Source organism: Vombatus ursinus, unplaced genomic scaffold (genome assembly GCF_900497805.2).
Source record: "Vombatus ursinus unplaced genomic scaffold, bare-nosed wombat genome assembly UNPS02015255.1, whole genome shotgun sequence".
NCBI classification, from domain to species: domain Eukaryota; kingdom Metazoa; phylum Chordata; class Mammalia; order Diprotodontia; family Vombatidae; genus Vombatus; species Vombatus ursinus.
Genome location: NW_020955033.1, coordinates 9,728,118 through 9,755,598, shown reverse-complemented (window position 1 = coordinate 9,755,598; position 27,481 = coordinate 9,728,118). Strand labels below are relative to the sequence as shown.

The 27,481-nt window shown below is 36.8% G+C and overlaps 1 protein-coding gene across 16 annotated transcripts in view; it reads left to right on the top strand.

The window, feature by feature from the left end:
* Positions 1-27,481, top strand: part of DTNA (dystrobrevin alpha) — a 473,738-nt gene that overhangs the window by 299,360 nt on the left and 146,897 nt on the right. For all 16 annotated transcript variants that reach the window (XM_027846916.1, XM_027846914.1, XM_027846923.1 and 13 more), the window contains 2 exons: positions 6,513-6,580; positions 18,522-18,602. In XM_027846916.1, coding sequence (XP_027702717.1) covers positions 6,514-6,580; positions 18,522-18,602 — 148 coding nt within the window. In that variant the 5' untranslated portion in view covers position 6,513. The remainder of the gene's footprint in view (positions 1-6,512; positions 6,581-18,521; positions 18,603-27,481) is intronic.

The following is a 27,481-nucleotide window of genomic DNA, read 5'->3' as shown; positions in this document are numbered from 1 at the left end:
AAATGTGAAACTGGAATTTGTATTTTATTCTACAGGCAATAGAGGGCTATTAAAGTGTTTCTTTTTGTTTTTGTTTTTAGCAAATCTTGCCATGATCGCACCTATGCTTTAGGAATATTAATTTAATAGTTGTGTGAAGGATGAACTATAGAGAAGAAAGACTGAAAGCAGGGAGGCTAGTTTGGAGGCTGTCACAATTGTCCCTATAAGAAGGGATGAGAGTCTGAATTAGGGGAGCAGCCAGGTGAGTGAAGAGAGGGGATGGTTGGGAGAAATGTTGTGAAAGTTGTATCGATAAGATTTGGCAATGGATTGGATAGAGCCAGTGAGGGAGAAGGAAGGATTGCCAAGGGTGAGGATGACTTAAGGATATGAACTTGTGTGACTTGGTAGCCACACTTGGGTGTCTTGCATGATTGGGTGCGATGATATCTAGGAAGGAGGCACTATGGGACCATGGAAAGGGTGCTGAATTTGAAGTTTAAAGATTTGAGTTTCAGTTCTGGTTCTGCCTCCTATTACCTGTGTGACCTTGGACAAATCAATTAATCTCTCAAGGCTTCAGTTTCCTCATCGATGAAGGGCGGGCAGTTTTTGGACTGGATTGCCTCAGAGGCCCCACCTCAAATCTATGGTCCTGTGTGCTTCTATCAAATGGATCAATTACTGGTTTACTCATTATAGAGACAAGTGGTATTAATTCTTTTTGTTTTCTTGCATTTTTTTTTTGTAATGCTGCAGTAGGATTACAGATGGCAGGAGACTTACATTTCTATAGGATCTGTAGTAACTGACCAGATTAGGCCCTGTGGTAAGCAACCTGCTTTATGACATGCATTGGCATCATGACAGATGGGTTATTTTCTACTTCATCTCCTCCATATGACTTTGGACAGCTCTTGTCATAAGCATAGCTTCTTGACAATTCTAGTTATTTCAGCAGGAAAATTTCTCTCTGTACATGGGCTCCTCCTTCCTGTGGGTTTCTCACTTGTGTCTTTTTTAAAGGCAAAGGAAACGTGACCAAGTATCCTGCTCTTCAGTGCCCTTGATCAGAAATAAATTCGAAATTAAGGGAGCTGGCAGTTATGCTTGCTAATTATTTGATTTATAGCTTCACCTGTTTCAAAACAGTCTCTACATTTAAAACCTGATACCTTAGCATCCTGTTTCTTCCATTGCATTCTTAATAAATATGATAGATGGAAAATATATGAATATCTCAATTTAATTTTAAGAATGATTCTTCTTGGGAAACATGGGGAGAGGTGAAATGAAAATTGCGTTCTTTGATTTTTTTTTATAATGACACCTTTTTCAATTATTTCACTCTGCTGAGTTTTTCCTTCTTTTTCTCAGAAAGTACCCATTTTTCTAAGATGAGAAGACTAACATTTATTCTGTAGCTAAAGATAGTTTCTTCCTTGAGTTAATTAGTAAAGAGAGATGGTAAGTTTGCAAAAAGGTAGAATTCATTGCAATTCCTGTGTTGTACAACTTCTGTTACTTTGCATTGTGTCTTTTAAAAAACAATTTTCTGCTACTCAAATTACAGCCTATGTGAGGGGGCTTTCATTTCAAACAATTGATCGTTGAGACTAGTGAAATAAGTATTTTTTATATACGTCATTTTGCAATCCTATGTATTTTATTTTATACATTTAAAAACATTTTTCTGAGAAGGCTTCTATTAGATTCCCCAGACTAACGAAGAGACACACACAACACACACAAAAACTTAAGAATTCCTGTTATTAAAGAAGGTTGTGCCTTATTTTATGTTTCCATCCCTTCCTTTTTTCTTGTTCCTGCTATCCACTAAAAAGAGTTGACCAAAGGCTACTTACCCCCTCAACCAGGGTCTTTACAGGGCTTTTTCTAGACACATGGACTCCTAACTTTGGGTCTGTGAACTTTTTTAAAAATGTAATTCTATAACTGTGTTGCAATCTAATTAGTTTCCTTTATAATTATAATTTTGTACATTTAAAAACATTATTCTAAGAAGGGATCCATTGTCTTCATCAGAATGACCAAAGATGTTCATGGCACAGAAAAAGGTTAAAAACCTCTGTAAATAAATACGGAGAGGGGCAGCTAGGTGGCGCAGTGGATAGAGCACCGGCCCTGGATTCAGGAGGCCCTGAGTTCAAATTCGGCCTCAGACACATAATATCTACTCGCTGTGTAACCTTGGGCAAGTCACTTAACCCCATTGCCTAGGCAAAAAAAAAGAAAAATTAAATAAATAAATAAATACGGAGGCTAAGAAAGCAAATAGTAGTGCTCCAAGTTCCCTTTAAGACCAGTCTACTATATACTAATTGGGGACTGAGTTCAAATCCAGCATCAGACACCCACTAACTGTTTGACCCTGGGCAAATCACTTAATCTTTGCTCCAGTTTCCTCATCTGTAAAATGGAGATAATAATTGCACCTACGTCACAGGATTGCTGTGAGGATAAAATGAGATAATATTTGTAAAACACTTTGCAAACCTAAATGCTCGCTATTATATTTTTACTAGGCAGGTATCATAGACTGCCTCTCCTAATAAATATCTCAAATGTGCATATCTCCTTAAAAGACAAGGGATGTAGTTAACAGACATTCAAGAATAAAATTAAGATGAGCACCTCTGAGGAAATTTTGATTAAATGGGAATATGCAAATTTATCCAAATTACTTTTCTGGACAAGGAATAAATTTTCTAGTGTAAAATCCTAAAAATTAACACATTCATAAAAAGAAAATGGGAATGGATACATACATATGCATATACATATTTCCTACATCTTGTTAGATTACACTAATGCTAGGCCTCACTGCCCTAACAATGGGGAGAATGTTATCCTTTTGACTGAAGCCTGCAGACACCGCCCCCACCCCCAGCTGGCATGTATGTATTGCCACACTCTGCCACAGAAGAGAAGAGAAAAAACTTCTTCCTCCAGTTTCCGTGGACTGTACTAAGTGTACTTAGCCTTGGTGCCTTTGCATAGATCAAGGCTATATTCAAAAGGTCACCATCCACAGATTCATTTTCCTGCTTTTCCTTTCCCCATTAAATGCCATCATTAATTTACAGCTGAGCTCTTCCCATGGGAAAGCTTATTTGCTCTGGGTTTCTGTGAAGATTGGCTACTCTCTGGCCTGATGACCTTAAGCTCCTTCTAGACACAGGGACTCCTACTTTTGATAAATATGTTTCAACACAATTAGTTTCCTTTGTAATTGTAATTTTATGTCTGTGAACTTGAGATTCTTCTTTTTTAAAAACTATATTTTGATAACTATTGCAATATGAGTTTCTTTTGTAATTGTAACTTCATATTTTTAAAAACATCTTTCGTAGCAAAGATTTAAAATTTGGAAGAAAAAAACAGTTAAACATTAAGAACCAAATTTTCAAAACATATGCAACATTCCATTCTCATAGTACCCCACCTAACCAATGAAAGGAGATAAATTTTCTTATGTCTCAGGACTAACTTCGATCATTGTAATCATACAGTGTTCAGATTTGCTTTATTGTTCTTTCCTAGATTGTTATTGGAATGGGTGTGTGTGTGTGTGTGTGTGTGTTTCCCTTGTGGAGGCAAACCATTAAGGGCCTTACAAAACGACTGGCAAACCACAAGATGTGACTTACCCTATTGTTTCCAATAGCCTGCCAAGTGTCTTTCTTGCCTGCTTAACTACTTTAAACATTTATTCATTTGACAAATATTTATTAAGTAAATGTGATTTGAAAAGCACTGTCTTCTTTACTAGTTTCTTATCTCTTTCCCATCCCTAACATGTGCACTCAAAGGTCTTCAATTGGATTATTCTTAAGATATGTATGTATGTATGTATTTATGTATATGTATATATATGTATATTTATAGAGTTTTAGACTTGGAAGTGACTATAGTTATCTTCTAGTTATCATAGTTATCTTATCCTTATAAGGTTAAGGGATTGGACCATGTGAACTCTAAGGTCCTTCTTAATTATGTATCTATGATGGGATGGTCCTGTATTTTACTACGTAAAGTTAAATCACGAGTAGTAAAATATTAGCCATACCCAACAGTAGTCAAACATGGAGGACAGGGCTTGTGAGGGTACCATCATCCTTCCAGACCCCAAGGATCATAACCTCAGTATCATCTTCGACTTTTACTCTCCTTTATTGCACATATCCAGTTACTTGCTAAATCTTGTCATTTTTACCTCCCTGTCTCTCAAACTTTCCCCTTCTCTTTACTCCCAGAGCTGCCACCCTCGTTCAGACCTCCATCACTTCTCCCGGTACTATTTCACTAGGCTCCTGGGTGGTCTTTCTACCTTAAATCTCTCTCTGTTCCAGTCCATTAGCCATACAGCTGCCAAAGTGATTTTCCTAAATGAAAATCTGCCCATGTCATTTCCTTATTCCATAAGTTCTAGTGACTCCCTGTTGATGCTGGAGCAAAATATTATTTTGTCTTTATTTCACTATTAATATTTTTTAATATTTGTATAAGTTTTGTCATGTAAACAATTATTAGACAGTAGTACATTATAAATTTATAAATAAGGAAATGTGCGCAATTAGGAGTGTAAACTCAAAAATATTTTTGGTGGTAGGGTGCACAATCAAAAATATTAAGAGATTACTCTTCTACACTATTTGTGAACATTAGAGGAGATAGTAACTGTACCTATCTTTTATATATTTATTGGAAAGAGGTGTTTGGGTTAATTTAGCCAGAGAGAAGATTCATTTTAATATCATCATTATCATAGATGATATTTATTTTGTAGAAATATGTTAATTCTTGCAAAATGCTTTATGTACATTAGCTCAAGTGAAATATACCAGTATTTCTTAAGTCTTCTCTGAGAAGAATAATTTTGGTTCTGGATTATGACAATATGCAACCTGTCAAATTTGCTATCAAATGTAAGTTTCATTAACAGGCCCCATTGCTAGTTTCCTTTTACAATGCTATACAAGGACTTCCCAAGTTGTAGACATGAATGGCCGGTTCTCCCCTCACCATCCTCCTCAAGACGTTTTCATAACCTTCCCCAGCTCCATCGGTCAGTCAATGAACAAGCATTTATAAATAGGTATGCCCCAAAATGGGGTCATGAAGAGTCGAGCATGACTTAAATGACTCAACAACAAACAACAGCAATGTGCCAAGCACTGTGCTAAGCACAGGAGAAAGATAAAAATACATTCCCTTCCTTCAGGGAGCTCACAGTCTAATGGGTTAGACAGCAGGCAAACAACCTTGTACAAAAAAGGTATATCCAGAGGAGAGGTATTATGATTAAGGAAGACTTCTTGCAAAGGCGAGACTTTGTCTAAGACTGGAAGGAAGCCAGCGAAGCCAGGAGGTAGATAAAAGCTCCAGACGGCAACTTCAGTCCTGGTGATTGGTGCAACGAAATAACCCAATGTTTCTTTTCTTCTTTTTTAAGGGAATTGCATATACCATAAGCTATCCTAACTGCCCCTTTCCTCCATGTTTGACTACTGTTGTGTATGGCTCGTGATTTAACTTTATGTAGTGAAATACAGGACCCTCTGATCACAGATTTGTAATTAAGAAGGACCTTAGAGTTCATATGGTCCAATCTCATTATTTTACAGATGAAGAAAATGAGGCCCAGAAAAGTAAAGTAACTTGTCGAAGATCACACAGGTAGTTGGGTCTTCCTCTCTTTCCAGATACAGCACACTCCATTGTTGTTATATTTAGAGACTCCTTCTACAAGGAGCATTTTTGTGATACCCCTTAATGTTGCCAGCTTCCCTCTGTTTATTATCTCCAACATATCCTGTATATATCTTGTTTGTATGTAGTCATTTGTAGCTTGTCCCTCCCCCCCACCCCCTAGTCAGACTGTGAACTCCTTAAGAGTGGGGACTGGAAGGGGTTTTCTTTTATTCTTTTTCATTTTTTTCCTTGACCTTCTTTGTATCCCCAGCACTTAGCACTGTTGTTGTTCAGTCCTTTCAATCACGTCCAACTGTGTGACCCAATGAGAGGTTTTCCTGGCAGCGATACTGGAGTGGTTTGCCATTTTCTTCTCCAACTCTTTACAGATGAGGAACTGAGGCAAATAGGGTGACTTGCCCAGGGTCACACAGTTCATAAGTGTCTGAAGCCAGATTTGAACTTAGAAGATGATTCTTCCTGACTTCAGGCCTGGCACTCTATCTACCATACACACCACCAAGCTGCCCACTTAGCACTATACCTGGTACCTGAAAAGTGCTTAATAAATGCTTATTGACTTGACTCCAAACATCATAACAAAATCATATATGGAAAATATGTAGGTAGTGGCTTACATCAGGAGTTTCTCCAGTTAATGAAAAGTAGGGGCTATACTTATTTAATGTAGTTTTATTTAAAAATGCCTTTTCTGTGTTTATGTAGTAAATACGGCTTATGAATTTATTTCCAAATAAAATGAATTCCTCAGTAGCTTGAGGATAATAATACCTTGTAATCATTTTGTTCCATAGAATGATTGAAGATAGTGGGAAAAGAGGAAATAACATGGCAGAAAGAAGACAGCTATTTGCAGAAATGAGTAAGTATGGAGCTTTTAAGAAATGTACTCTGAATTTCTCATTTCTCTGAATTTCTCATGAGTAAGTATTGAGCTTTTTAGAAACATACTCCAAATTTTATTATTGCTACCTTTAGCAGTGGCATAGTGATATAGAGCTGGCCTCAGAGTCAGAAGGGCTGGGTTCAAGTCTCAGTTGGGATGTTTGTTGGCTACATGACCCTGGGCAAGTTGTTTAATCTTTGTCACTCTAGGCCAGAAGTCTGCAACATTCCCAGGTGATACAGAACTAGATTAAGATCCAATTTGGAAATATTTAGCAAAATAAAAATACAATAGATCATAGGTAATATTAGTATTTTGTTTTCTATGTCAATATGCAACCCATAGGGATCCTTGTGTAGGGTGTTGGTGGCCCCCATCTCTATTTCAGTTTGGTACCACTGCTCTAGGCAACCCTCTGAAACTGTAATTGAGAGAGAAGATGTTAACCTGAATTGATTGAGAGAGCCTCTTCATCAGTGGGTTCCCTATGCCAGGGACATCACACATCTAATTCTTATCTCTATCATACTCTGAATTTCTCATTGCCAAAAGGGAAAGGGTACATACAAACTTCGTAGCATTATATTTTCCCTACCTGCGAAAGTCTTTGATATGTCCAGTCTTTTATTGGACATTTTAATATACTTGCCTGACCATATGCAATATTTCACGGGAATTAAAATAGAAATTAGTCTTAAGTTGCAAAGTCTAACTTTTATTATGAAGAGGCCATTTCCCAGAGTACAAATCTTACAGTCAGGAAGACCTGAGTTCAGATCCTTCCTCTAACATATATTGTTTGTGTGAGCTCAATGAGCAACTCACTGAATCTCTCAATGTCCTAGGCAGCTCTCTAAAATTATGGGTTGGTTGCAGGTATGCTTTAGTGGAAGGAGTTTTCCTGTGGGAAGGGATTCCTACACAGATGAAATAATAATTTCAGACTTACACATCTATATCCATATATCTTTGTAGACATAGATCTTTGAACTAAAGATTTTATACGGTAAATATTATTTGATGCCAAGATTTTCTTCTTTAACATGTAGACTACAAAGAGACAGAAATCCCAGGTTCATATAAGGAAGAGAAATCAGACACAGTTACTATGCCAGACTATGTTGCCAAACTGTCATCTGTTATTCCCATCTCATGCAGAGAGGGAGAATCTGTCCTACACAGTACCTGTGAAGCACAAAGAGAAATAAAAGATAAAAATAGCTCTGAGGCAGGTTACTACATAAATAGAGGCAGAGAGCCAAGACTCGTTCCTAGTGACTACAAGACAGAGCCTAGAGAAAGGTCAATGTATTGGTCACTGATTGGCATCAGTGCCTGTGTTTTTGCAAGGAGGAAAGAAAATGGGGGGGCTGATTTTTGCTTATAAAATTAAATTGGCTGTCTCCCTTAAGTTCCAAGGCTCATTTCCATATTCATAAGGGAAGAGGTATTTGACATTGAAGAAAAAATACTTAAAGGAAAAAAAAACTACAGTGATAAAGAAAAAGCTGTTCCCTTGTTGGCTCTCTATCTCATCTTTCATGCATAAGAAATAGCAATAAAAATCAAACTTAATTTTTTTCATTTGTTTTAAGGGGGATGGGAGGTTAGGCAATGCCAATATTGCTGTACTTTGTCAGTGTTAGCTTTAGTAGTCTCATCTGTTTGATGTTTAAGAAGTGTTGGGTGATGAGATTCAGATTTTTCTTTATCATCCTTCAGAACTCTAGTGGTACCAGGGCAGTGTTAGACCTAACAAAAGGAAAGGAAATTAAAGTTAGTGATGGAAATAACAAGCAAAATTGAGCTTACCTTTTTTATTTCCTGGGATATTTCTTTTTGAAAGAAATTTCCATGTTTTGATACAACTTCCCTCTTCCTCTTACCACCCATCACCTATGAGTTTCTGGACCTGTTCTAGCACCGAAATTCTCTTCAGACATGACTAGATCACCAAATCACTTGCATGTTTCACCTTGACAAATAAAAGAGTGAAGAATCTAATACTATCTAACCATCTGAAAGTGTTAAAAAAAAAAGTGTGGGTCTTTCCCATATTATAAACCAGAAGTGAAGAACCTTTTCATTTTCAAAAGCCAAAACCATTCTAAGGAATCACCATCAGACTTCAGGCTGTTATGGATAGTGGATATTACATTCTTTTTTCCCCCTGAACATTTCATCCTAAATGTAAAAAAAAAGAAAAATATTTATCTCATTTTTCGTATTAAAAAAACAAAACCAATTCAATTTAACAAACATGTATTAAGCACTTATTCTGTGTTGTGCACTGTTCAAAGGATTTGGAGATGTATAAAGTTGAAATAAAATTAGGTTCTTGCTATCGTGAAGCTTATATTGTCTAGTAGACCAATATAGTTGTATTACATGAACAAATGGAGTAATGAAAAGTAGTTATTAAGCATTTACTTTGTGCTATTCACTGTGTTAAACTCTGAGGATACAAATGTAAAAGTAAGAGATAGTCTCTGCCCTCAATGAGCTCCCCCATTCTAACTAGGGGAGACAATATATGTGGGAAGTGGTGGCCAGGAAAGGGAGTTACTGTCTGGAAAGTCACAAAGATACTGAGTGAGATAATAAAACAATCTGTCAGTATGTCCATTGCAGAGGTGATGGTAGTGTTCATTTGATTGCAATTCTCCTAGCAAGAGGTGGAAAGAGGAGGGCATACCTGAATACTAGGGGGAAAATTGAACATACACATGCTCCTATTACCCTAATATATACATAATAAATGTGTGAGAAGTGCAAAGTGATACTGAGGTCTGGGAACTAAGATGCTGCTATTAATTAGGGGAATAAAGGGAATATTCATGGAGGTAAGCCTTGAATTGAGCTTTAAAGGATCAGTAGGAATTAAAGAGATGGAAGAAAGCATTGCAAACAGAGAGCAACATGAGCAAAGGCTCGGAGAAGAGAAAAAATGAAGTAAAGGAGGAAGGGAGGGAGGGAGGAAGGAAAAAAGGAAGAAGAGGTTAGGCAGGGTAGGGGACAGAGAGAGACAGAGAGAGAAAACGAGAACATTTATTAATCTCTTACTGTAAGCTAGACACTGTGTTAAGCACAGGGCATACAAATATACACGAGCAAGACTACCTGACTTCTTTTTTTTTTTTTTTTTTGGTGAGCAGTCAGGGTTAAGTGACTTGCCCAGGGTCACACAGCTAGTAAGTGTCAAGTGTCTCAGGTCAGATTTGAACTCAGGTCCTCCTAACTCCAACACACACACACACACACACACACACACACACACACACATACACACACACACACACACACACACACACTGTGCACTTAGCTGCTCCCAACTACCTGACTTCTAATGAGGAAAGACAACACATAGAGGGGGGAGCTGGAAATCGGGGGGATGGCCCTACAATGGAGAGGGCAGGGCTGGAGAGATGATGGTGAGGATATTTCTGGGAAGTAGAGGCTTAGACCCGTCTGAGGTGAGAGACCTAGGAATGGAACATTAATGGGAAAGAAATCAGTGTGCATTACCTATCTTTGATTTCTTTTCTCCCATTCAGAGGTAAACTTAAAAAAAATGTTTATACCTAATGGCCTCTATTTCCCCATCATCTATCCATCTACTGGTGCATAGAGTAGGTGAAAGGGAATGATTTGAGATAAATCTGGAGAAATTAAGTAACTTCACACAGTAGAGGTTCTTGAACTGACCAGGCTAAGGAGTTTGAGATCAGCTCTAGGTACAGTAGGGAGCCATTGCAGGGTTTTAAATACAAGGGTAACACAACCATATCTATACAGAAGGCAAAAGCATCCGACAATGGTGCAAATTAATGCTAATAAGGAAATGAGATAATATAGGCAAAGCACTTTTCAAAACTTAAAGCTTTCTATAAATATGACAATGAATTAGAGCAATGAAAGCGACCTCTTAGAAAGTTGTTATTACAGTAGTTCAGGCTGGTAGTGGGATTAAGGAGTGATGGATGAAAAAGAGAGTATAGAGGAAACTGATTAAAGCAGGATTAAAGCAGGAAGCTTGAGGCCGGTGTGCAGGCCAAGGTTCAAGGACTGGCGCTGATTCATGCTGGGGAGAATGCTTGGGGAATTAATGGCTAGTTGATATTTAATCTCCCCCACTTCAGGAAAAGGGACTTTTATCCATTACTTCAGGCTTTTGTTAGCACAGTGACTCTGGGGAATTTGAGCATCCCCAGGGCTCTTTCACATAGTGGGGCTACTAAGGACCTCACAAAGGATAATCAGGAGAGTGTGTTATTTGTGAAATCAAGGCAGCAGATAATAACTAGAAATGATTTCAAGAAGTCACAGAAAACGAGGGCTGCAAAAAAAGTCATTGGATTTGACAATTAAAAGGTCATTTGTGACTTTAAATCATAAGATTTAGAGTTCAAAGAGACCTTAAATATCATCTCATGGAGATCTTTCTCTGTCCCTCTGAAGATTAAGTGACTTGTCCAAATGAGTATGGAGCAAAGCTGAAATTTGAGCTCAGGTCCTCTTTACTCTGCAGTATTTTTTGAAAGAGCAGTTTTAGTCAGAGAGTGGGGACAGAAGGGTGGATGCTGGGGAAATGATAGCTATTCGGTGTAAACTTTTTTTTTTCAAAAATTTTACCTGTGAATGGGAGAAAAGAGATCAAAGATAGATGAATAGGCTGTGAAAATAGAGGCTTTTTGTCCATTTGTTCTATCTCTTTTAGGATTGGGGAGAATTTTGGGGCAGATGGGAAGGAACCAGTGAGAACAAGAGAATAAAGATAGATGAGAGGGAAGGGATGACTGTAGGAATAAGAGGTGGAGGGGCTGAAATCAAAGGCACAAGTAGAATTGTGGAAGATCAGAGCTAGAATGAACCTTAGGTATTCACCCACAGGCTTTTAATAAGCTTAAAATGTCATGAGGTCCTACATCAGAGCACTGTGACTAACCATCCAAAAAAAAAAAAAAAGAAACACAAAACATTTTGACCTAAGGGCTGCTTGAAAAAAGGGAAAGGTTTTTTGTTGTTGTTTTGTTTTTTGTTGTTGTTTTAGTAACTTAGAATAGAAAAGTTCTGGGCCTGGTATTATTAAATAATTTACCTATGGTAACATTGCAGATACTTGAATTTAACTTAATTAATTTTTGCTTTTGACAATGCCCTATCAAATTAAAAGACCAGTAAACATAAATTGTGTATAGATGGCAACAATTATTCATTTTTTTACCTTGTTGAAGTCAATAAGCATTTATTTAGCACCTACTCTATATACCAGACATTGTATGAGGTTCTGGAGATCTAAAGACAAAAAATAAACTCATCCCTTCCCTCAAGGAACTTATATACTACTGGGGAGAAATAAAGCCTAGTTCCTAAACAGATAAAATGTCAGGCTGACTCATAAACACAGAAGGAAAAATGCATGAAAGTCCAAGAAAGGTCATAACACATTGAATAAGTATTATATACTGATGGGTAATGGGTGGAAAGGAGAGGAGAAAAAATTATTGACAAGAAATGGCAACTAATTGGATGTAAGGGGAGTGAGGGGTTGTGGAGAATTGAGGGTGGCTCCAAGGGCAGGGGTGAAGCTGGGTGACTCAGCCCCTTTCCCCCTACCCAAGTCGCTAGTCCCTTTCCCTCTAGATCACCTTGTATCTATTTTGTAAATATCTCTGTGTTGTCTCTCCCTTTTAGATTGTAAAGCAGTCCCAGAAGGAATCCCTGAAACCAGGGAATATTTTCACTTTTGTCTTTCTCTCCCCAATACCTTGCATAGTGAATGGCACCTAGTAGGTGCTTAATAAATGCTTATTGATTAATTAATTGTAGTGTCCTCAACAGAAATAGGCATTCAGAGGAGGAGCACATTTAGGGTGAAAGATGAGATCTCTTTTGGATATCCAGTTAGAGATGTCCACCAGGCAAATTGGCCATTGAAGACTCTAGCTCAGTAGAGAGATAAGGATTAGATATGTAAATTTAGGAGCTATTTCTTCATAGAAATGCTGGTTGAACTCATGGGAGCTAATAAAATCATCAAAATAGAAAATTTAAAGAGAGAAGAGAAGAGGGCCCTAGACAGGGGTTTAATGGTGAGGTTAACTATGCTGTTTTTCCCCAGTTGTAACTCGAGCTTTTCATTATGAAGTTTTTAGGGATTTTGTAGGGTTTAATGAATGGTTTTATGAGTAATTAGAGAGCCTAATAAGATACTTTTGATTACTTTGGAACACATTTCTAGTTGATTATAGGAAGAATAGTTAAGCAAGCTAAACAAAGGTACATCTCTTCTCCTCAGGTATGCTAAATAACACTCAGGTATCACTCCCAAACAACCAAATATATCTGACCATCATTCACAGTCACTGAGAAGGTTGCTTTTCAATCAGTAGTAATGGGTAATAAATGGTTAGCTGGAGAGAACATTAAATGGGAGTCAGCTGGATAAAATGATTATCTGGTTATAAAAGGGTGTGTGTGTGTGTGTGTGTGTGTGTGTGTGTGTGTGTGTGTGTGTGTGTGTGTTGGGGGGAGGGATGTTAATTTCCCCAGGTGCTGTCAGTAAGGCAGTAAAGAAGGTGGAGAAACTTTGATGTGTAAATGAAAAAAAGAAAGCTCTAGATCAAAACTTCACTTCTGCTAGGAATTGGTGGTGTTCAGGAAAGCATATGATTAGAGACTTAAACTCATTTAATGCCATTATATACTCCCTCTCCATTTTCATTCTCATTCTCTCTCTCTCATTAATAGGTCCATTACTTCTATGTTCTTATTGTCCTAAGCATGACATTGCTCCGAACATAACATAAAAAGTTCTTAACATTCTCAGCTGCTCATTTTGGGCTTTTTAGCCTTCCTGATAGTAGTCTTAGAGATTTTTGTTACTCCTTCATGGTTGTCCTTGGTAATGGGCTGTCTTCCCATTTTTTATATATATCCCTTTAGATTCTGACCTCATCAGAGAACTTATTATGTAGCCCCACTGTAGTTCTTTCAGATATACGGTGATATAGTGGATAGAGAGGGCTGGACTTGGAAGCAAAAAGCCCTCAGTTTGAATCCTAATTGGGAAATTTATTAGCTGTATGATTCTGGGCAAGTTACTTAACCTCTGCGGGCCCTAGTTTTGTCATTTATAAAATGAAAGATTTCTAAGATCCCTTCCAGTTCTAAATCTATGATTTTTATGGCCTTTCCTTTTTTATTCACTGGATTCATTTATGATTATGTTGAAAGAATTGGGGTGCTTTTATTTTTGAGTCTACTATCCCTCTTGGTGTGTGTGTGTGTGTGTGTGTGTGGCCATGGGATCATACCTATCTTTTGTCTTTTGTCTGGCACTTAAGTGCTTAAGAAATGTGTTGATTTGGCATGTGGTAGCATTAATAAATGCTTGTTGATTGATTGTCTGAGGCCACAAAGCCAGTCATTGGCAGATCTGGAGCCAGAGCCCAGTCCAGAGTTCCTAGCCCAGTGCCCCTTTCACTAGAACAACAGCAGGCTTTGTGCTAGAACTACTTGGATAACCTTGTTAATGTTATAATGACTTGGTAGGGGAAGAGAAGGGGGAACAAAGGGCTGTTACTTATGGGCAACATTTTCATTTTAACTGAATACTGTCTTCTCACAAGGGAGTCAACTGGGAATTTTGTCTCGGCAGGGAAGATTTTTTTGGATAAAGGAGGCCTTTCCCTGCACCCCTTAAATCATGACACAAAACAACTTATGCTTATCTATGAGCCAAACATGGTTCTTAATTTAATCTTTCCTCGACTTCCATTCTTCATAATGCCATATGGAGAAGAGGTCCTCAACAAATGTTCAACTGGATTTGTTAAGTATTCTTGTCCACTATGCTCTTTTGCCCCTTTTCTCCCATTTTCTAGGCAAAAGGTCTGTATTGCTTTCTTTTACTGTCAACTCTTATGACTTGCTGTTGCTTATTCAATGAACCTCAAGGATTCAAACTGAGGGCTTTTTGCTTCCAAGTCCAGCCCTCTATCCACTATATCACCGTATATCTGAAAGAACTACAGTGGGGCTACATAATAAGTTCTCTGATGAGGTCAGAATCTAAAGGGATATATATAAAAAATGGGAAGACAGCCCATTACCAAGGACAACCATGAAGGAGTAACAAAAATCTCTAAGACTACTATCAGGAAGGCTAAAAAGACCAAAATGAGCAGCTGAGAATGTTAAGAACTTTTTATGTTATGTTCGGAGCAATGTCATGCTTAGGACAATAAGAACATAGAAGTAATAATGAGAATGAAAATGGAGAGGGAGTATATAATGGCATTAAATGAGTTTAAGTCTCTAATCCTGATAGTGTATCCCAGAGTACTTTAAAAAAAAAAACAACAACCCTTATATGCAATGACAGAATAACTGTTCTCAACCATTGAAAAAGGAGATGTGTCCTTCAAATTGAAATAAGCAAATATTGTCCTATTCGTTCAGGGAGATGAAAGAAGTGGATTCTAGAAACTACATTTAATGGTCTTGATTCCTTTGGGAAAGTCCTACAATAGATTATTAAGTGTATGGTTTCTGAGTATTTAGAATGAATCAATTATTTAATCAACGAGCAGTTATTAAACACCTATGTGTTTAATACTATGTGCCAGACAGTGTGCCAAGTGTTGGGCATACAACTTATAAAAACAAAGACAGCCTCTGTTCTCAGGGATCTTACAGTCTAAAGGGTGAGACAACACACAAAAGGAGGCGGGAAAGGGATTAGGATGACTAGGGGCATCCATGGAGTTGAAGCCAGGCAGGACAACAGATGCAGAGTAGAGTGAGTTGAGTCGAGTTTCTGTCCTCTATAAAGGTAGGCATTGGAAGGAATTTAGTACTTCTACCCTGCTCCCCACCCCTTACAGCCCTCCAATCAGAGGAGAGAGGAGGCTGAGGGAGGTGGTATCAATCAGGGCTTAAGTTAGCAGTTTGGTAGTGAGTTTAGAAGTGATGAGCTTATCCTGGGAGGGGCATCTTATTTCCCAGAGATGAAATCAGGCAGGACAGCAGATACAAAGTAGAGTAACAGCATCAAATGCAGTAGACAGGTTGAAGATGAGGAATGAAAACCATTAGTTTTATCAGTTAAGAGAATATAGCTAATGCTAGAGAAAGCAGTTGCAGCTGAGTGATAAGGTCAGAAACCAGATTGCAAATTGTGAAGAGAGAGGGGAAGGGAAGTGGAGTCAGTGAGTGTAGACACATTTTTCTAGGAGTTTGACTTTAAAAAAAAAGTAGAGAGATAAAAAACAATAGCTTGAGGAGATAGTAGGGTGTAATAAAATTTTCTTTGTTTTGTGTTGTTTTTAGTGGATCGAGGAGACTAGGACATGTTTGAGAGCGTTAGAGAAGGCTCCAATAGAGAGAAACAGGTTGAAGATTCGAGGAGTAAGAGGATGGTTTACAGAGAAAAAAAAAAACTAAGACTAATAAGTAGGTGTGACAGGCAGACAGATTTCACTCCAACTTAGAAAACTTTCGAACAAATAGAGTGGACTTCCGTGTGAAGTAATAAACTTCCCATTACATGAAAAAATTCAAGCAGCAACACATCAGGAATGTAAAAGATGAGATTTTTGCATTGGATTAAAATTCAGGATAAATGGTCTCTAAGGTTCCTCACGAAAGGTTCTCTGATTCTGTGTTTAAGTCAAATAACTGTGAAACTTTCATCAAGTTGGATAATTAATGTTCTTTCTAACTCACAAAGTCACAAAATCTTGGCTGCTGGCAAAGTCTGTTAAAAAAATGAATTTAGGGAAACCAGTTAACAGTTAAAGAAGTGGTAAGTGATCAGAGGAGAAGTACATATGTTCCTCCAGCCTCAGTTTCATAAAAGGCACCTAATTAGCCATGGCTTTTGAAATTCTAGTGAAATGAAATCTTAAGTACAAGTTGCTTTTTGTTATCATATTTTACCCAGCATTCTTTACTGTCAAATCACAAATAAACAGAAATGATACAGGCATTACAGATTTACTGCATACATAGAAGCATTTACGCATTTATAGAATAAGAATTTATACATCCCTCCTTATATCATAGCACTGGATATCAAATACTCTAGGATTCATGGTTGAATGTCTCCAGCTACTTTTCCTGCCCGTGTACACATATCCCTATGATAACAATATGAACATATAGGAAGGGCTCAGATCACAGAACATTGAAGCTGGAATGGATTTACATATGAAGAAACTGAAATCCAAGGTCTAGTGTTTTGCTTAAAGTCAAAGACCTAGTTAGTTCTCATTTCTCACCAACCCACACTACTTTGGGACTTTCTGACTGACTTCTCCACTGAGCCCCAGGAAGCTCATTGTTGGGATAACCTCATCATTGTAGCTCTCATCAGCCACCTCACAAGCAGCCCAACTGATGCAGATAAATCCATAGCTCCTGATTACCTCCAGTAGTTATCCAACAGATGCAGGATAACATCTAAGTTATAATCGCCAACAACATATAATTATGATAATAATAATAACAATAACAATAAAAACCATCAGCCTTTATATAGAGCTTTATGGTTTGCAAAGCACTTTAAAAATATTTATTCATTTTATCTGCACAACAACCCTGGGAAGCAGGTGCTATCATTTTATAGACAAGGAAACTGAGTCAGGTAGAGGTTTAGTGACTTGCCTAATGTCAAATAGCTACTAAGTGTCTGAGCCTGGATTTGAACTAAGATATTCCTGACTCTAGATCCAGCACCAATATTTATTTCTGGATAAGCAGGACAAAGTGTTAGCCAGGTGGCTTAGTGCATAGAGCATGAGCCTGGAGTCAGGAAGACCTGAATTCAAATGTGGCCTCTGACATTCACTAGCTGTCTGACCCTGGGAAAGTCCCTTAACTCCTTCCTGCATAATACTGAAGAAGGAAATGGCAAACTGCTCCAGCCTCTTTGCCAAGAAAACCCCATACGGGGTCACAAAGATTTGGACATGACTAAACAACAACAAAGCATGCTGGATTATTTATTCATCTTTCGTGCCTGTGCTTGAAATGCAGTGGCCATTCATAGACTAATACCACATGAATATGGAAGCTTTGACCTGTTCTGTTTCTGACCTAGTCAGGTTCAGCAGTAAGGCAGCCTAGTTGACTTCTGTGCCCCAACATCCATCATAGTGCTGGACCTAGACTAGTGTAGACAAGGGTGTGGACAAAGGATCAGCTTAATCCCTATACTGAAGCTCAGACCTCCTGAGCTCATGTTCCACCAACTTCAGATTCCCTGGTAGCAGGGATAACAGGTACATACCACCATGCCTGGCCACATGCTGAATTTCTTACAGACTTTTTGAGAGTCACATTTTCATGTATAGTCCTAATATTCTGTCGAATTTTGTCTATTTTTGGTGTTTATTAAGTTCAGACTTTTATTTGGTGTTCATTAAGTTAAGAATTTTAAAAAGTTTTTAAAAGAATATACGTATTTCTGAGATCATTATCTGATCATTTTAATTCCTTTTTTTTTTAAAGATAAAAATGTAGCTTTTCTGTGACTGTGTGTTGATATTTCCCCTTTGATATGGGAGCTTAGCCAGTTTGTCTTTTAGCCTACAGCTGGACCAGATTGTTCTACAAAGTGACAGACACAGCAGGCTAAGCTTCCCATTTTTTATTTCATGAACGTGATCTACAATACAATTTCCAAAGTTGAATAGATATGCCCGATTCCCAGGAGGCATAGATAGCCCTGCCTGAAACCAGGTGATATAGAGCAGACCATTTCAAAACTTGTGATTGCAAATATGTTCTAAGATTGGGAGGGAGGAAGGGAAGGACTAATAAAAGTGTGTATTTTATAGTCCCAATACTTGTGAACATTATAAAATTTCCCTCTAAGTGTAAGTCACAGCATACACATACTTCTTTTCAACAGGAGCCCAAGATTTGGATCGTATCCGCTTATCTACTTACAGAACAGCATGCAAGCTTAGATTTGTTCAGAAGAAATGCAATTGTAAGTCTCTCATTTGTTAAAACAATTACTATCTTGTAATTTTTATTTGTTACCAAGTTGAATCATAATGAGAGGTTATTTCATATGTTGTGTATATTTAGAATACAAGAAAGAGAAAATTTGGTGTCTGTGACTACTGGGGTATATAGAAATAATTGGTCCCAATTGAATAATTACTCTGAGATAAAATATTAGGCCATGCACATATATACATATACATATACATATATATGTGTATATATATACACATATATGTGTGTGTATATATCTATATATCTATATCTATCTATCTCTATATATATTATATATATATATAATATATATGTTCTTGGAATAGTTTAAAATAATTTTTTCCCTTCCATTCCAAATTACTCCAGTGATCCATCAGTTCTGAAATTTGAATGAATGTCTCCAACAACTCCTTTCCCCACCCCGCCAAGGGAGAAGTACCCTATGGGTTGCTGGTTGCTGATTCTACTTGTATTTTTTCAGGATAATATAACATATATATTGGTGACTAAGTAACCCATGCAGATAAATAAATGTTTAATGCACATTTCCTAAATTGAGTGATAGCAAATGTTCTTTTTCTTACTTATGTCAAAGCACAAGGATATGGTTCCCATAATAGACTTGCTCTCCCATAGAATAAGTCAAATCAACCAACATTTATTAAGCACTTATTATGTCAGACACACTCTGCTAAATACTGGGGATACAAGGAAAGGCAAAAACAATCCCTTCTTTCAAGAGGCTCACATTCTAATAAATAAACTAGGTACGTAGAAAATTTATACAGTGTCGATGGTTGGTGATATCAGAGCAGAAGATGCCAACAGCTAGGGAGAGATCAAGAAGGGCCTCCTGCAGAAGCTGAGATTTTAGCTGAGATTTGAAGGAAAGAGACTCGTGTATATCACTTAACTATATATAATAAAAATATATACTATATATGTTCTAACTAAAAACTGAACCAGGTAATTATCTAGGGAATAACAAAGGGAATATCCATAGTTGTGATTCAGTTTTCATATATAAAATTAAATGTGGGTGGAAAAAAAGCATTTACTAAGCACCTACTATGTGCCAGGTACTGTGCTAAGTACTTTTCCAAATATTATCTCATTTGATCCTCACAACAACCTTGGGAGGTTGGTGCTATTATCATCCCCATTTTACAGTTGAGGATACTGAAGCAGATAAATGACTTGCCAAGGGTCACTTGGCTAATTAAGTTCCTGAGGTCAAATATGAACTCAAGTCCTCCTGACTCCAAGCTCAGCATTATGTAATAATAATAATAATAGCTAACATTTATATAGTGTTTAATATGTGCCAACACTGTGCTAAGCAGTTAACAATTATTATTTCATTTGATCCTCACAACAACCCTGTGAGGTAGGTGTCCTTGTTATCCCCGTTTTATGGTGGAGGAAACTGAGGCAAACAGTCACATAGCTAGTAAGTATCTAAGATTGGATTTGAAGTCAGATCTTTCTTTCTCCAGACCTGGGACGCTATCCTCTTGTCCCACCTAGCTGACACTGAACTACCTAGAGTGGTTGTGTAAATACATTCCTTCTACTTGATTAGCAGAATTCCCAAATACAATTTCTGTACTAAGGTCACTAAACTTTATCTCCTTGGCTTAACATTTTTTATAATAAAACTTGTAAAATCCAAAGGTATTTGGAAAAATGCTAACACAGCTTTATTTATTGGTGACCTTAATCAAAGCAGAAGGTTTTAACTTAACCAAATAATTAGGCATCCTTTTAGACAGGAAAACAGAGAAAGAATTCATGAATTTAACTGTTCTTTGCTTAGCATTAGTCAGCATGACATGTAAATCACTGGGGAGAGAGGAGGTGGCATTGGGGAGATATGGTATGATCTGCAATAAAAGTGAACATGCAAAATAGGATAATAATAATAAAATGCAGTTGGGAGGGAGGTTAGGGGTCATTTGATCTAAAACCTTTGTTTTGCAGATGAGGGAACTGAGGTTCAAAGAGGTTATATAACTTGTTCAAAGTCAAATAGCTAAGAAGTAGCAGAACTGGGATTTCTAACCAGGTGCTCTTGCCTCCAAATCCAGGCCTTTTTGCACTACACCATAGGGAGGTGCTATTCCTAGACACAAAAGAAAGCCTTTTTTAATTCCGGGTTGATGTGTTTCCACAGACTTGGCCATACTTAAAATTCTTCTTTGGTCACAAAAATCTCTCCTCTTTTCAAAGATACTAACAGAGAGCAGGCATTTTATTCATAGCATTAGACTTATTTTAGAAGAGGAATGTATTTTTATATAAAATAATGAGTTTAACAACACAAAATAGAGGGCAAAACACAGTTGACACAGAAATTTGTAAAAGGTTAAATTTATCATCTAGAATAGAATAAATCTGGTCTACACATAGGAGGAGGTGGGGGAATAGATATTGAGCAATTAGTGTGAGTCTAGCCAAAGTTGGACTCCAGAAGTGTTAGATGGAGAGCATGTTTTTTACTTTTTCCCTTTGCACAACCTTTGCCCAACTACTCCAACTCTGTTTATATTTTATTAGGAAAAAAGAGTAAATTGACCCATGGATAGAAAAAATCCTATTTCTTAATGGTACTAGACTTTGCTTAACTTAAAGCTTTAAACAGGATTTTGTGCCCAATTTAAAAGACATCATCCAAGATGTTTTCAAGATTATCACAGCAGCTTAAGTTTAGAGGAGGTCTTGAGAAATTGTCAAATCATCTCCTCACCCAATTCAGGCTCTGTTATATATCCCAAACATATGGCCTATCTTTTCTCCCACTTTAGAAGATCTAGAGAAAAGGAGATTTTTCACATGCTTGAAAACCTTCCATATGTGCATGTTATCAACAATCCTCATTTATATAGCATTCTTTTTTACCCTACACAACAATGCTATGAGATGTGTTGTTCAAGTGTGATTACCCCCTTGCCCCATTTTACTGATGAAGCAGTTGAGATACAGAGAGGGCTTCAGTCGTCCAAGGTCATAGAGCTAGTAAGTAGTAATACTGACTTGAAGTCAGTCCTCATACTTTAATCCAGTGGATAATCCCATGGCATAAAGTACATTGATTTTGAATTCTCTAATATACTTATTAGATAATCGTGTATATTACATTCATATGTTTTAGGTTAAAAAATTAGACAGAATAAATCTTGTCTCCACCTACATAGCACCTAGGAATTAGTTGAATAGTTAATGTAGCTCAAGCAAAAGCTAGAACTCTTGTAGTTATTTGTGAATGTGTCATATCCTTCTACTGGATTATAAACTCCATGAAGGCAGGCATCATACCTTACCTAAATTTTATATTTCATCTAGTCCCTAGAACAAGCATAGAGAAGAACTGGTTGGGTTTTTTCCACCCGAAAAGAACTGTAACCAAGTAGCTTTCATAAGCCAATCTCTTTTCCAAGTTAAATGACCTCAGTCCCTTTAGCTTTCCTTGTAGGTTTGATGTTTTGAACCATACTTCCCTTTTTCCTTCATTGGATCATAGATTTAAAGTTGGAAGAGACTTCAGAAGCAGTATAGTTCAAATTCATTTTACGGATTAGGTAGGAACTAAAGCCTAAGGAAGTTAAGTGAATTACCCGGGTCACCCAGGTAATAAGTAGCATGGCCAGGATATAAATCCAAGCCTTCTGATTCCAAATAACTTACCACTGTATTATTTTGTTTTCCCTTCTTCTTATTCTTTTTAAGATCTGGAGCCTATTAGAATTTACCATAAGAATTATGAGACTAGTGCTATGTATGTATGTATGTGTGTGTGTGTGTGTGTGTGTTTCTATATATATTTGAACACTGCTTTATGTGCTCTTCTCTTTTCTCCAGCCTTTATGTATGTACTTCACTTTTCTGTCCAGCCTTCATGTATGTGTATAGCTTGGTGGCAAAAGGTTTTACATAGTCAGTAGTTCTGCATACTAATAATGCTACTTTGACCTTTCTTTATTCCATACAAATATCAGAATTTCTAAGAGACCATCGTTCTCATGCAAAACATGGACGTGGTTAATGATGCATGCACCTTAGAGTGTCAGCAGATCTTTTTTTCAAAAATTACTTTGGAGTCAATGAAACAGACCTAAGTTTGTCAGCACAAGAAAAGGCAATGACAGTAATAATTCAGCATCAAGTAATCTGTTCTGGTTAATAGTAGATATAGAAGGTGGAAAAAGATTCCTTCCCTTTCCCAGTCATAGGATGTTTACCAGCGTATTTCAAGAAGCATTTATTAAGCACCCGTAGGCCTTATAGGAAATTCAAAGTTTAGATAAGATGCTATCCCTTGACTTCAAGAAACTTGTAGTTTAAGAGAGTGATATGACATGTATGCTAGTAATAATTATTGCTGATATTGTTCAATAGTTTTTTCAGTCATGTCTCACTCTTGTGACCCATTTTGGGGTTTTCTTGGCAAAGATACTATGGTGGTTCTCCAGCTCATTTTACAAATGAGGAAACTGAGGGAAACAGGGTGAAGTGTCTTGCCCAGGGTCACCCAGCTAGTAAGTGTCTGAGGCCAGATTTGAACTCAGAAAGAGGAACCTTCCTGACTCCAGGCCCAAGGCTGTATCCACTGTACCTCCTATGTGTGAATACCAAAAAGAGGTGCAAACAAACTTCTATGGGAGGACCTAGGAGGGAAACGTCATTACCAACAGGGAAGATGAGGGAAGACTAACTGGAATGAGAATTATCTGAGGTGGGCTTTGAAGGATTCGTAGGAATTCAGTAGGCTGAGGCAGGGAAAGGAGAGAATGATATTCCAAGCTCAGGGAATTCCCCATTTTTACTGAAGATACCTCGATGCTTCTTTTAATTCTAACTCTTAACATCATAGGATCATAGAGCTCCTGCTAGAGGAGGCCTATTATAGATTACACTTATCTGAACAGCTTTTATTTCAGTAACTGATTAATTCAAATGTGGTAAAATAAATTTTTTTTTAAAGAGGGAAAGGAAAAAATTCTGCTTTCAAAATAACCTTCCTCAAGTAAATGGAACTTTGAAAGGTTTTCTTCAACCAAATCTAAGATTATTTTGATTGAATCAGTTTGACAGCATTAATATTTTTTTTTAATTTTTAAGCATTTAAAAAATCAACAAATATCAACTTTCTCACCCTTCTGCTTTCCCACTGAAAGTGAAAAAAGAACTTAGGAGCATATGTCATCTAAATGGGACCACTAAGGAAATACTTATTTCTCAGTACAATGTGAAACTTTTATAAATAGTTTTTAAAAAGTAAAAAAAAGGAAAAGAAAATCATTGTAACAAATATGCATAGTCAAGCAAAACAAATTCCCATACAACAAATTCCCATACCGATAATGTCCAAAATACATATGTCTCATTCTGCACCCTGAGTATGTCACATATACTCAGTACACGGGTAGTACAGCCAACATACTTTAGACTTTAGTTTCACAGGGTACCAGTTCTTTGTCCTACCTTTTAACTATAGGGTTTGGTTTGTTTTTTTTTTTTTAGGCAATTGGGGTTAAGTGACTTACCCAGGGTCACACAGCTAGTGTCAAGTGTTTGGTCTGAGGCTGGATTTGAACTCAGGTCCTCCTAACTCCAAGGCCAGAGCTCTATCCACTGCGCCACCTAACTGTCCCTAACTGTGGGTTTTTTAAAGGAAATAATTCTGTATGAGCCATTTTAACATATACTTCAAACTTCTTGTGCAATTATTCTCAAGTGCAGGTCTGACTATGTCACCTCCCTACTCAGTAAACTCTAGTGGCTCCCAATTATCCAAAATCAAATATAAAAGTCCCCACTTGAGCATTTGGAGGTTTTTATAATCTAGACACTCCCTCCCCACCTTTCAGTCTTTTATACTCTACTCTACTCCATCTGTCTACTACATTGCATCATTGACTATTCCCTCACATGACACTTTACCTCTCATCTCTTTCCTTTTGCACTGGCTGTCCCCATGCCTGGAATGCTCTCCCTTCTCACCTCTGATTTTTTAGCGTCCCTGCCTTCCTTCAAGACTCAACTCAAATTCCACTTTTTGCAGATCACCCTTTGTAATGGAAGCGACATTCAGAATAGAGATTTGTTTGAGAAAGAAAAAAAAAAAGCAGGGATTTTAGTCATCAGAAAAGCAGCACCAGTAATAGTCAGCAAGGAAAATGGATGGCATATGCATAACTACTGGAACGTAATCATCATAGTTTATATTGTTCCAAAAGTAATTTAAAATACATAATTTAGTTGCTGTTTTTATGGTTAAATTCTTCCGGATATTTGTTTAAAATAAAGAAAAGTGAATTGAGTTAGAATATTTTGTTCACAGAGAAGTCCCTGTGGAGAAGTTGGTAGAGGCAGCCAAACATAAACAAACCTATTAAACATTACTGAGGAGCACAAGGGAAAAATGCGTATGTTTCTCACTGGGAATCCTCAGCCTATGATAAAATTGTTCCATAATGCAGGATGATGATAAAGCCAATGTAGATTTCTTTTAGAACAGAAATAGTGACAGAGGAAAGATATGATTTAAAAGATTTATCTATGTCTCTGATGGATTCGAATAAGACCAATAAGGAGGAAATGTATTTCTCCGTTAGTTTTAACCTTAACATCTTGGGGTTTCTGGGTGTGGTTTTTTGTTTGTTTGTTTGTTTTCATGTTACTATTTCTCTTGAGCAGTATATTTGTGCTTGGTCCACACAGCCACCTGTGCTGACCTATGGACAAGACTACAGCTTTGTCTATGGCCATTGTTGTATAAAGCTCGTTGTCCTTTTTCTTCAATATTTATATATGGAAGATAAATGGGTAACTCACTGGTTTTTCCCATTTTAGGAAATATTTGATTTTAAAATTTCACATCCAGTTGGGACTGATGAGATAGGTACAGAAGAAAGCTTTCCACAGATTTCTCAGTCTGACCAAAACAGGGATCAGTAATCTCTCTGAAATGGATTGCTAAGTTTTCATTGAGGATTCTCCAATTAGAAGGGCAGGTGTAAGCAGCCATGTGTATAGAGAGCCAACATTGTGTGATTAACTTGAACCAATCAATAGACATATGATCATGGACTTCTTTGTAATCTCATCTTCAAGTGTTGGACTCTCACAAGTCCCAAGTGTCATGGAGACCAAAGATAGGAAAGGAAAATTAAGAAGAGAGAGAGAGCACGATATGTTTTATTCTTTCCCCAGAGTGCCTTGGGCATAATAAATATTTGTTGCATGAATGAAAGAATGAATGAATTTGTTGAATATGCTTCACTGCACAAGTCCATTTGCTCTGCCATTAAAACCATCTCCTATTCCACCTTTGGGATGCTTGCCACAGGTTAAAGAAAATGACTTTTTCAACATTTTTTTCCTGGTAACTCCTAAAAATAATTAGCTCAACTTAAAAAGTGTGGAGCAGGCCAGTGACAAAAATCCATACAGAAAATTCCACTGAGGGCTTACATGGGGGTAGGAGAATTTAGTTTCCATTACAGTAACATGAATGGAGTTTGTCTTCCCTGTATTCCCTCTATCCTTCATATGATACTTCTTTGTGCCTTTTATTATCCATTACATTTTACTTATATTTCCTATCTTCCCATTTGTATTATAATCCTTAACAGTACTTTTTTTATGTACCATATGTCCCACCTTGAATATAGTAGATTTTCAACAAACATTCCATTCTTGATTTTCTTTGTTTCCCCTTCAGGAGGAGTAATATATCAGTACCTAAACCCTGGAAATTGGTCTGAGCGATTTATTGACTCCATACCTTTTTCCTTTTATTTTCCTTTTTTTTTCTTCTACTTTTCTTTTTTTTTATTCCTTTAACTTTTCTAATATCATTCCAAAAATCTTTATCTGGTACCACCTATGTAGTTTATTTCAGCATTCTTAAAAGGAAAACAGTAGAAAGTAAAAACCAAGTTATCCAAAATGGCTGTAAAGGTCTACTGAAAACAATGCCATGATTGAGCCCTAACCAGTTTCCATAGGAATACGTGTCATACCTATATCATTAAGACAAATTTAATATTGTTGACATTACATGGAATGTTAGGCACTTCAGCACGAGTAGCTATGGCAGAATACCAGTTTCATAATTCAAGTTCTTAAAGTCAAGGGGTCCTGTTCCATAAAATTATTTTAACTTAATTTATAAATTTCTAAAGTTCTGAATTCTATCAAATGAATTTCAGTTAGTACACTTTTAATGAACAACTATGCATTCACAGTACTTACAATAATAGATCTAGAAATTGAATCCAACCCCCACATTTTACATATAAAGAAGCAGAGTACTAGTGCTGTCAACTCTCCCAAGGTCATGCATGTAGTAAACTTTAGAGGTAGGATATGAACCTAGGTCCTCTGATTTCAGAGGCAGGTTCCATCTTACGACTTTACCATACAAGTTTATACTTACTCTCCTGTTTCTTTATTCTCCCTGGTACTTCATTTAAAGAATATATTAGAATTCTTAAGTATATGTGTATATATATATATATATATATATACACACACACACACACACACATATATGTTATATAATTAGAATTACTTCTTATAATTAGAATTCTTAAAATGAATACATATCTATAGTACATAAACAAATTTGTCAGTAGTTATTCCTTTATAATTAAACATTTTTAAAATAGAAAACTTAATCACCAACAAGCATAAACATTTCAATATACAAAAAAACTCCAAGATGTATAAGAAATTGAACTTGTTATATAATTTGTTTTTTTAAATAATGTATGTATATATAAAGTATATATTTAAATTTATATCCACTTAATATATTTAAACAATATTTATATGTATATATGTGTATATGTATCTATATGTATA